The 11,934-nt window shown below is 41.1% G+C and overlaps 1 protein-coding gene across 1 annotated transcript in view; it reads left to right on the top strand.

Moving 5' to 3' along the window:
• Positions 1-6,201, top strand: part of rngtt (RNA guanylyltransferase and 5'-phosphatase) — a 104,579-nt gene extending 98,378 nt beyond the window's left edge. Inside the window, exons 15-16 of the mRNA XM_080453328.1 lie at positions 4,148-4,271; positions 5,732-6,201. Of these exons, the coding sequence (XP_080309454.1) occupies positions 4,148-4,271; positions 5,732-5,889 (282 nt within the window). The 3' untranslated portion in view covers positions 5,890-6,201. The remainder of the gene's footprint in view (positions 1-4,147; positions 4,272-5,731) is intronic.
• The last annotated feature ends 5,733 nt before the right edge of the window (positions 6,202-11,934 follow it).

Consider the following 11,934-nt stretch of genomic DNA (forward strand, 5'->3'; position numbering starts at 1 on the left):
TTTTTTAATTATCAATTTCTTAAATTAGCCTTTCATTATATGTTCTGGCCCGCCATCTAATGCCTTAGAAAAAAAACGTTCATGTTGGTGCACCCTTCATAGATCTTAAATCCATTGAAAAGGGGGCCATTTCTTCCTTGGCTTTTCACGGCAATCGGACGCTGCGTTCATGATTTGAGGCATTTTGTTCAAAGAATGAGTTTTGCAACAATCTACCTGCTGGTGACGCTATAACAGGCCAATGAAAAGGCTGGCATTTCTTCCTTGGCCTAGTGGGAATGTGCGTGCAAAGTTTCGCTGCGATCGAGCCAACGGTGCAGGAGATTAGCTGTTCGCAGATGGAAGGAGACACACACACACACGAACGGACAGACACACGGATGGACGGACAGGGTGCAAAACATAGTCTCGGCCACGCCTTCCTGGTGGAGACGACAATAAATCCGTGATTGCGTGGGATAATAATGAGCATTATGCTTCTTCACAGTGGACCCAGCACTGACGTCATGTGTACTGGTGCCATGTGTAGACTCGCAGTGAGACATCCAACTTACATTTGTCCCTTCTATGATAGCTATCGATTCTGAATTGAATTTCAATACACACATTAATCATGTCACCAAGATTGCTTTCTTTCATCTTAGAAATATTGCGCGAATTAGAGACTATCTGTCGTTAGACGATGCAAAAACGCTGATCCACGCTTTTGTTTTCTCTCGGCTTGATTACTGCAACGCACTCTACTCTGGCCTGCCAAAGAAAACAACTGACAGATTACAACTTGTTCAAAATGCGGCAGCCAGAATTTTAACTAAAACCAGGATGAGAGAACATATCACTCCAGTTCTAGCTTCACTACACTGGCTCCCGGTTGTTTTTAGGATTGATTTTAAAATTCTTTTAATAGTTTATAAAGCTCTAAATGGTCTGGCACCCTCCTACCTCTCTGACTGCCTAGAGAGATATGTTCCAAACCGGGCCCTCAGGTCTTCAAGTGCTGACCTGCTCGAGGTGCCTACAATGACATATAAAAAATACGGTGAAGCAGCATTCTGCTTTTACGGACCGACAGTGTGGAATAAACTCCCATTACACTTAAGACAGGCAGCCTCTGTCGATAGCTTTAAAGCACAGCTCAAGACCTATTACTTCACTCTTGCTTTTAGCTGATTCTTTGGTTGATTTTTAATTCCTCACTGTATTCCCTATTTTAATGTTGTTTTATGCCTTTGCTTTTGTTTTGTGTGAGTGGAAGAGAGAGTCACGGTAGTTAAAAGACAAGAGTCTGATAACTCCATCCGGAGGACTTAGTGAATTATCCTCTGGGGCACGTCGACACGTGGTGGACCCTCCAGGGCAGATCCTTTTGTCTATGTTTAGTCTATATATCTTGTATAACCCCGATATCATTCTCAGGGGTGTACGGTGTGTGGTTTGGATGTGATAAGTTAGCAGATCCCCTGGGCTAGTCCACACGTGGTAAACATGGTGAAAATATATTACTAAGGTGTAATATTGACAATTGTGTGAAGATATATTACTAAGGTACTAAGGTACACGTGGTAAACATGGTGAAAATATATTACTAAGGTGTAATATTGACAATTGTGTGAAGATATATTACTAAGGTACTAAGGTACACGTGGTAAACATGGTGAAAATATATTACTAAGGTGTAATATTGACAATTGTGTGAAGATATATTACTAAGGTACACAAGGTACACATGTAATATTGGCAATTGTGTGAAGTGTGGATATTTCTTTAGCTGTGTTGTAGAGGACAGTGGCCACTACATTTAAGTTATATCCATTTGTGTTGTAGTTGTGTAGTGGCGAGGGCCACTGCATTTTACTGCATTTTACTGCTTTTATTTTATTTTATTTTATTTTTGTTTGCTTTATTGTTACATTGGTTCTAACTGTAATTGTATTCTTGCTCTGTAAAGCACTTTGAGCTGCATTTCATGTCATGAAAGGTGCTATACAAATAAAGTTTATTATTATTATTATTAACGGTCAGCAACAGATATGTAATTACATCTAAGAATAGATAATATATATATATATATATCCAGGATGCGACAATCGTTGGAAGTTGAGTCATCCTGTTAGGATGTCTGCATTTGGGTAGGAGCCATGAAATTACTGGGTACAATCGTAAAGATATCTCATTGTGCAGACATCTACTATTTACTATTACTTAAGGCTATGAAATCCGGACAATAAAGGTTTCATTTTGAGGTGGATATTAGCCACCAATTTGAAGTTGTTTCCTCTCAGGCTACCGTATGTTATTTCTTGCCATCACTGTTGTGCCTTATAGCCATGTTCACCATATCCAGTATCCAGTCTATCCACATTCATGTTGTGTATTCTCACATATGGTTCCTTGATATTAAAATGGATCAATTGCCACGGTATGCTACACCTCTGAGCCACTTCTGATTACTTCTGGATTGGAACAAAAGCAGGCTCAGCAGAACAACAATCAGGTGGAACATAACAATTACATAACACAAAATCAGAATCAGAATCTTCCCCTATAGTATGTTCCCCCATCACTATCAGAGAGTGTTTTAATGTACAGTAACATGTTTTCCCAGTGGAATGGTAGCAAAGGACCTCATGTATAAAAGGATGCATAGATTTATTCATATACCTGCAGTTTAATTTCTTTAATGAGAAAAATACAATTTGCTTATTGAAATGAGCAAAAACAAAACGTAATTTAGTGGAAATATTTAACAAAAAACAAGTGTGTGAGCACATTTTTCAACATGGAAATGATTATGGCGGTTATGCAAAATTGCGATTATCTCAAATATGTAATAATTGTGACAGGCCTACACGTTTGTAGGTTACCAGCTGTCAAGGTCATTATTTGGGAGTGTGATCATCTGAATTTAGCACCTCCTAATCTGTCTGCAATGCATTTTGCTCTCACTCACGTACCTCTTCCTCTGTGATTCTGACCCCCCACTGATTGACCAGATGCCCCCGCACCCCAGGATCAGGCGAGCTCTTACTTAGTGCCTTGCCAAATGCCAATGATTTCTTTGGCAGTGTGGCACTTGCTGCTTTCTGGCGCCCAGCTCAGGCTCATCTGCTCGGGGGGGGGGGGGGGGGGGGGGAGCTTGGCAACTTGCCCACACTGAATCCCTGAAGGTCTGCCTCTCTCTCCACCTCCAAAATTCCCCCCCAATAGTCTTCAGGGTGCAAATCAAGGGATGGGAGCGTTTTAACCCATTCAATCCGGGAACGCATCTGTGTCATTTTAGATTTGAGCTATAGCCATTATTTTATACTTTGGCTATTAAAAAATTGCAGATATACTAGTTCAGTGCCGTGCTATGAGCTTGTAGATCTGCTATTTTTGAAAAATCATGAAAATTTGTGCAAATCTTTGAATATATATATTTTTTAAGCGAACATTTGTAACTCAAATCTTTGCTTCTGGAGGTCCCTGGAACAAAATATTTTACAAATGTTCGCTTTAAAAAAATTACATATTAAAAGATTCGCACACATTTTCACGATTTTTCAAAGATAGCAGATCTACAAGCTCATAGAGCGGCACAGCGCTATATGACCTTGTAGATCTGCTATTTTTGAATAGCCAAAGACATCTAAAATGACAGAGATGCTTTCCTGGATTGAATGGGTTAATGAGTTTAGATTTCAGCGTATAATCTGCATATAATTTCTTTTTTTCCTTTTTTTTTACTGTGCTCGCTGTAGAGGTTAACCGTTGTTGAGGAATCACAGCAAAGACACTCAGAATGTTTTCAAATCTTTTCTGAAATCCTCTCTGTAAGACGCAGCCGCTTGAAAGATAAACAACAGATGCGCGAAATGTCGCGCTTGACTCATAATCCGTAAGCACGTCGCAAGCCTGCAGTCACACAGCCAAACTGTATCGCAGCGTGCTGGACACATTCTGTTTGTGTCCACGGAAGACCAAAAAGGCCTTGACGTCAAAACACCCACGGCCCATGTTGCTCAGCTGGTATTGCTAGGGATTCCATCCCCCACCCCCCGCTGGGGCCCACCCTGTCTAGAGACGGGTATGCTCTCGTGGTACTTTTAAGCTGTGTGTGTGTGTGTGTGTTTATGTACTAAAGCGACATGTCTCTCTCTCTACACAGGCCTCGAAGGACCTCAAGCAGTACGACAACAAAATCATAGAGTGCAACTTCGAAAATAACACATGGGTGTTCATGCGGCAAAGGATTGACAAAAGCTTCCCAAACTCCTACGACACGGCTATGGGTGAGACACAAAGACCTGCTGGTCCCGTACCAGTCACACAATTATTTCTCAGTATCGTCGCTGTTGGCCTGAAACCTTGTACTGTACAGTATGTCCAAAACGGTTACATTTCAGGAAAAGAAGGAGAAAAAAACCTGTGTTCCAACCGATCCAATATAGTTATTATTCGGTCACAAGCTCTTGTTGATGCTTTTCATTAGTTGTTTATAAAACCCACAGACAGACTATAATACTTTAAATCCCTATTTCGGGCATGTCATAAGTGAAAATCTTCAACAACAAAAAAACGAATGGTTGAAATAGCCGATCTACAAGCTCTTGACGCGTTGCGAGCTTTTAGATTGCTTGGGCAACATTGTCATTATGGCAAAGTATAAAATAGGGCATTAATTTATGAAAACAAAACATAAAATGTGGAGATACAAGTTTTCTGCCCGACGCGATTATTAATATCCCATCCCTGAAGAAGACAGTGACGAGACATTCAGTCGATTAATGGTTTGCCTCATCTATATTTCACATCATCTTCCTGCCCTGCATTAATGTCTTAAGCAATAATGTATTATTACTCTGGGTGGCTCTCGCCATGTGCACGTGTTGTGGAATACAAAAGAGGGGTGTGGGGGAGAATGTCAATATCTGGCCGTTCTGTCTTCCGTACATTGGGGAGAATAATGTTCTTTATGTTCCAGCTTTTCAGCAAGTGATTTGTGACCTTATAGCTGCAAATGTCAAAGCATTAGAAATTAGATCATGATTCAGGCTTGTTTTTTTCTTTCTTTTTTCCCAGGCTCAGAAACACCTTTTGGTTTTTAGATTCATTAAAGTAAGGCGGAGGCCACTCAGCCGTGATTCAGTCTAATCCATTTCATAGTGGTACATCAGAGACTGTTTTGAATTTGTTCTGTCGGCCACCGAACAAATGCAAAAAGCCTTTTTTCATGTAGCGACTGTATAATGTTTATTGTTTTGTAGATGCAAGCTACAGTATTAGTGAACTGCAAAACCTTTTTTATCAACAATTCCTAAATTTGATGTGGTGGTGTTTCCCATATGTTGACCATTCTGTACGTCCTTTAAGACTCATCAGATTATGATTGATGCATCGTAAACTGTCCCAAACACATGCTCATCAGTGGGATTTTTAAAATGTATTTTTACTGTTATATTGGTGGTAACAGGTTTCTGCAGGACTGCTGAAATAACAGATTTCAATATAGGCCCCTCCTGTTTACACTCAACACTTTTTTTGTGTGTCTGTGATAATAGCACATCTACTTCACAATGTTCACAATGCGTCACAATGTGATGGGTTTTTTAAAAGTGTCACAGAGTTTGCCAGGCCTGGATGAGCCTGTCATTATGTCTGTAGTAACTTCCTTCCTCTGTGTGCATGTGCGTGTATATTTGTGTGTGCATGTGCGTGTACATTTGTGTGTGTGTGTCTGCGTGCTCCCCAGCTGTCTGTAACTCCATACAGCATCCGGTAACTCAGGAAATCCTGTTCGAGTTTTTGGACCGCTGTGCCCAGACACAGACCCGGAAACACCCGCCGGACCCAGACACGGAGCTCATGCCACCCCCTCCTCCAAAGAAACCTAACCGGGCTAGCGAGTAGCAACGGGCTGGGCCGCTCTGGACTGGACTGTTCCATGGTTGCAGTGCATATTCATTTGCCCACAGCACCTAAGCCAAGTCACCCTCCTCCACAGTAAATGGGCATTGCAAGGCTTCTTTGCCCCTTTTACCCACCTCTCTCCTCCCAAGAATTTGTTTTACCAGCCTTTTAGGCTTGATTTGTGTAATGACTTTAAAAAAAAAGAAAAAAAGGAAAAAAAACGTTGAATTATTTGACCGCAGTTAGATATTATCTTGTAGAGTTTCTTGTAGCTTTAATTGCAATTGTTCTTATTAAAGTGCAGAACATGATGCTCAATTTATTTATTTTTTTCTATTTATGTTTATTGTTTTGTGTTTTTATTTTTATCTGAGCTCGGTGATTAGTATTTATCAACATTGAAATTGTTATGGCTACAAGTGCACCTGACTATGCAGACCCTGGTTTATGTTTTGTCACAGCTGTTGTTGTTTGTTTCTGAGAAGGAGTAAATGTTCGTCAGTGCTTCTACAACCCAGTTTTGGGAGTTTATCAAGTACAGCTGTCTTTCTTCATGACTGTTAGCGTTATATTGCAATCGCTCCTTTTGCTTTTCACAGTCTTTCTTGAGGACCAGTTGAAGCCCAATTAATACTCCCGTCATATGACGGTGTCGTGTGTCGGAAATAGCTGAACTAAAAGCTCACAACATGCCCTACAAGCTCACAACACTGCCCTACATGCCCAACATGCCCTACAAGCTCACAAGTGTGAGCTTGTAGGTCTGCTGTTTTCGGCGTAAGGCAAACAAAACATGTTGGATTTCACACAGCTAACATCAGGACAGGCTAATGTCACTGCAGGACCGATGTTTAGTGGTTTAGAGGAGGTTCTGCACGGTCAACTCGGCCCCGCCTCTCAGTGTGTAGTAGTTGTCTACTAAAACAGTAGCCTGGTAAACCATCCCGGTCGCGTCAATTCACATTATCATGTGTCTTCTCTCTGGCCCCAAGCACTGGCTGGGCGTTTTGCAGAAACCAAAAAGTGGAAGAGCCAATCAGTGTCTGCGCTCAGGGCCCTGTGATTGACAGACGCCGAGGAGGTTCTTCCTTTTTTTGGTTTCTGCAAAACGCTCACACAGCGCTTGAGGCCAGACCGGTCTGCAGAAGTCAGAAGACACATGATGATGTGAATTCACGCGACCGGGATGGTTTACCAGGCCACTAAAACAGTGGTTCTAAATGTTTTCTTTATTTCAACGACCCCCATAAAAATGACCCCGTACAAATAAAAACCAAATGGACCCGTAAGGGTCCAATTGGTTTCATTTGTACAGAGTTGTCTCAGAGTTAACAGACCCGTAAGGGTGTATTTGGAACCTCCTCAAGGAACCCAGAGGGTCCATGACTACCCTACTTTGAGAACCACTGTACAAAAATATAAATTGTTTGTATTGTCAGCCTTTGGGTGGGGTTCCAGTCAATGGCCAGCCACTAACCCCATGTTAGTTTTTTTCTTTTGCTTTTCTTTTTCTTTCTTTTCAGGCAGTGATACAGACGATGCATGTTTTTTTTTCTCGGGCAAATCTGATCGTCAACTTTGGGTCAAGGTGCACCTCCATTGTCGTTAACAATCCTGTGAGTCCACAGCTCCCATCTAATTGCGAGGAAACGTTTGAAAAGATTATCGACCCTCTCTGACTGTCTTTGTTGCCTGTTGCTAGGAGAGCTGCCTACCTACAGCACATGCCTTTTGTATCACCAGCCTTGGCGTAGGAGTCCATTAACATCTGCTCAGTCTTGTAACTGAAGTGGGACAGAGTGTTGCATATCTTGTTTTGTTTACACTATTAAAAGTCGTACGAAAGGAGAGATAATTTAATCAGTATTATTATTATATAAAAAAAATGAAGGGATGATCATCAATGTCTCAAACCGAGAATGGATTGAGCCATCTCATGTCAAAGAAAAAATTGTAGCCTGGGGTTATATTTTAAGATTAGGATATGGGCTGAGGTTCAGGGGAGCAGGATTGTCAAGTGTTAGGAAATGAGTATCCACCACTGCATACAGTAACTCTGTGTGTATGGTGCCCGCCTACCTGTCTCTGTGCCCAAGGCGAAGGTTCTCCTTGTAGCACAAAGATAGGAGCTTTTACTCCCACTGTTCTCTCCCCTCTGGCAGCACATGAAAGCTACAGTAGCTGATCCCCATCAAAGCAAGCGCTCACCTTGTTGTGAGCACGGCTGCCCTCGGAGACATGAGTCGTTCTCACTCAGCAGGTAGTGGCACCACAGGAACAAACATGCATTTCTTACTATATTTATTGATGTCAATCCATTCTGTAACCGACCCTGCCCTATTTCCAAAATAGCAGATATAGCTGATCTACAAGCTTGCGACACGTCACAATGCATTGTGAGCTTGTAAATCTGCCGTTATTTATGAAAATGTTTGAAATCTTTTCAAAATAGGCCTAAAATGGAAAAGCCAGATTGCAACTGGACAGTCTTAATTCTAGCTATTAAACAACTTACTGAAAACATGATCTTAGCCTAAGCCTATTTCCAACCATTACTGACGATTCTAAAACTATATCCACATATTACAGTAGATTACAGGCCTGTGCGATATGGAAAAAATCTATATTTGTTACCAAACACCTTGATTGTGATGATAACGTAATGTGATGATAATATACATATATATATTTATATATGTATAGGTATACAGAATATACTGTATATATGCCTTATGTTATGTTAACCAAAATCTCAGACGACATGTAATCTCATATCACAATATTGCCCACACCTAGTAGATCATTAAAAATAATATTAATCATAGTTCATCTCCTCCTAACAGAGATGTTGTCTTTATGTTCAGGAATGAACTACACAAATCTCGGTTTCCTATGGATTTATTTCATGCCGGGAATCGAGGCGGCAGGAGGGAGAGCAGGGTGACTCTGATAAAGTAAATACTGGTTGGCTACCTGTCTGTGTGTGAGTGTGTACACAGATTATATTGCAGAGATCACGGGGGTTGGTTGTCTCTTGTTTTAGGTCTGGAAGTCTCAGGGCTCTACAGCCATATTAAATCAGGAGAGGAGGCGTGAATACCTTTTTCAGAAAATCATATCTGTTGTCTTGAATAATGCATTGTCCCTCCGCCCCTCCCCTCCCCCCCAAACCACCCCAGGGGTGTGTGGACACGATGTGCCTTTTAGTTGATCATGTTGCAGAGGGCTTAGCTGCAAGATGGCAGGTGTTGATAAGTGATCCAAATCCCATCTTTTGCCAAATGTTAGCCTTTTTTCAGAATATTTGCCTGTTGTGACATGCCCAGAATACAGACGCTAGGGTTCATGTGGTTTAAAAAGATTATTGTTAAGTCCACTGACCCCTGAAGTGTTGTTATACGGTGTGCTCTGGTTGGTAATGAATTTTAAATGGGTCTGACCTAATCACCCTGCCCAAGTCAGACTGTTAATTGCATTTATTTCTCAGTAACAGACTCTGGGAGGTATGAAGCACCAAATGTATTATCGCAAATTTTCCCCGCTCATGAACCCATTCTAGGTGTAGCCATATGGACAGTAATGACTCCCATTTGGGTGATTGGCTGCAAAGCAACTGCATCGATCTACTCATTTCATGGATATTTTGAAGTGACAGCTTCTCAGCTGGCATCTTCATCAGAAACAGAGATTAGATTGGCCATTATATCGTAATTTATACTATGACGTGACTGTGTTCTCTTCCCTAAAATAACTGTTATATTGGGGTGTGCGACGTGGTTGTATCACTTAATCTAAATTAGTCCTAACGTGCTACTGCATCCTCATTGTTCCTTCAATGCTGTTCTTTGGGTCAGGAAGATCCAATAGTAAGTGCCAGCAATCTGGCTCTCATGGTTTTTATTTGTTATGGTATTCAATACAGTACGATACATCACCTTGTTAATATCGTCAGAAGCACATCAAAGTAAATTACATTAGGGTCAGAACTTTATCGTTTTATCTTTAACGTTCTATATTTACGCCTTCTGCATTTGGTTGAATTAACATTTACCTACTGGTGCCATTCAAATAGTTTTAAACAATTCATGCTGGGTATGAGAGAGAATTTCTATTTTCACGCTCATTAGCCGAAAAGATACTCTTAATCTTTTATGCTGAGGTGCAACTCCAGAGCAATTACTGAAGAACTTTGTTCTGTATCATGATAATGGGAAAATACAGCACCAATACTAGAAATCTGTAGGCCTGGGGCTAGTGCATAACAAGACGAGTCTAAAAGCCCTGTTGTCCTTGGAAAGAAATGTATAATATGAAATTAATATTTCATACAGTATACAGTATATTGTACAGTATATTCACTGAAGGAAGGCCATGGCATCTCCAAAACCATTAGAGTTCATTCTGCGTTCTGTATTCTATGCAAAGTTGACATTTTGGCCACATGGATAGGATTGTGGACATGGATGTGCAGCTAATTCTATATTATTCTATATTTATCCAGTTTTCTTTTTTTACATTGTTCTTTTGGGACCAAAGTGTTGGACGATCCGCCAAACTGACAGACTAAGTAAGTAGCCATGGGAACCAACTGTTTCCGAGTCATGATGTGGTTGTGGCCCAAAGCCTATCTCCTGTTTCTGTAGCATGAGGCGACTTGATGTACAAGTACATCCCCCAGCCATGATGTACAAGTACACCCACTGGACATGATGCTAGTATGTTTCGGGGACTTATTTGATGCTGAGTGCCAAGCAGAGAGACCTTGGGTCCCATTTTTTTAATAGTCTTTGGTATGACCCGACCAGGGGATTGAAGTTCCCGACCTCCCAATCTCAGAGTGGACACTCTAAACCACAAGTAAGACGCGCGAACGCGGGAAGCGAACGCAATTATTTATTTTTTTATGATTTTTGTTTTTTTTAAAGTAACAAAGTAACCAAAAAAATAATAATCTGCGTTAAAAGGAGCATCTTAGAAAAATACAAATTCAAAACAAAATAAATTTTTGAATGTTTTTGAACAATTCAACAAAGTGTTTGAAGTGCCTGTTTCACCCACTTCCGGGGGCGGAGCCAAAATCCGAGGCCAAAGTATTTGTTCGTAGACCCCCACTTAGGGGGGGTAGAAAAGGTTTGGGAGCGATTCGGGCACTTTTCATTTTTCACTTTCATCCGGGGGAAGGGGCGGGCTTAAACGCAACCTCGACAGGTGTGTTCAGTTTTCAAAGACCTTTCATTTGATGTATGGTACGTCTATATTGGACATTTACTTGGCTGCACACAGGCAGTGCACACAATAGTGCACACGGACACACAGACACACAAGCCGAGCACGGTGTCATAGTAAGCTCCACTTGCGCGGAGGCGCGCCTCCTTCCGCTGCGTTCGCAACAAGACCACTGACAGACATTGCCATCCTTAACCACTTACACCCTGGCATCCCTATTTTGGGCATGTCATACTAGGTAAACATTTTCCAAAAATAGCAGATCTAGAAGCTCGCCATGCGTCATATAGCGATGCGTTGTGAGCTTGTGGATTGACTATTTTCAGAAATGTTTGAAAGTGCAAAATAGGGCTTAAAGGGATACTTCACTTTAGGGCCGGGGAAACATTTAAAAAATATATTAAAAATAAATGAAAAAAGTAATGGAAAATTCATGGCCCCCTCACGCATTAGAGTGTCCTACTAATGTGTGAGGGGGCCTTTATTTTGCCATAACTTCTTTCATTTTTTTTTTATATATATTTTTAATGTTTATTTTATGTGAAAGTGAAGTATCCCTTTAAGTGGTTAAAAGCCCAGGGAGAGATACCTTTTTTTTTTATTTCCTACCCCTGTAAAATAGAAATAGGGTTGACAACCACTGGTTGAATATATCTTCTAGCCTCTTGTCTCAGCAAGGCTTGCAGTGCAGACGTCCTTGTGCTGTGTTATCCAACCAGAGCAAGTTGTACATTCATGCTCCTTTGCAAGATAGACTCCCAAAATTAACAAGAGACAAAGTGATTGTCCTTTTGTCATCTTATGACAAGAGCACAATCG

Source organism: Gymnoscopelus braueri (assembly GCF_963280865.1).
Source record: "Gymnoscopelus braueri genome assembly, chromosome: 16".
Taxonomy (NCBI): domain Eukaryota; kingdom Metazoa; phylum Chordata; class Actinopteri; order Myctophiformes; family Myctophidae; genus Gymnoscopelus; species Gymnoscopelus braueri.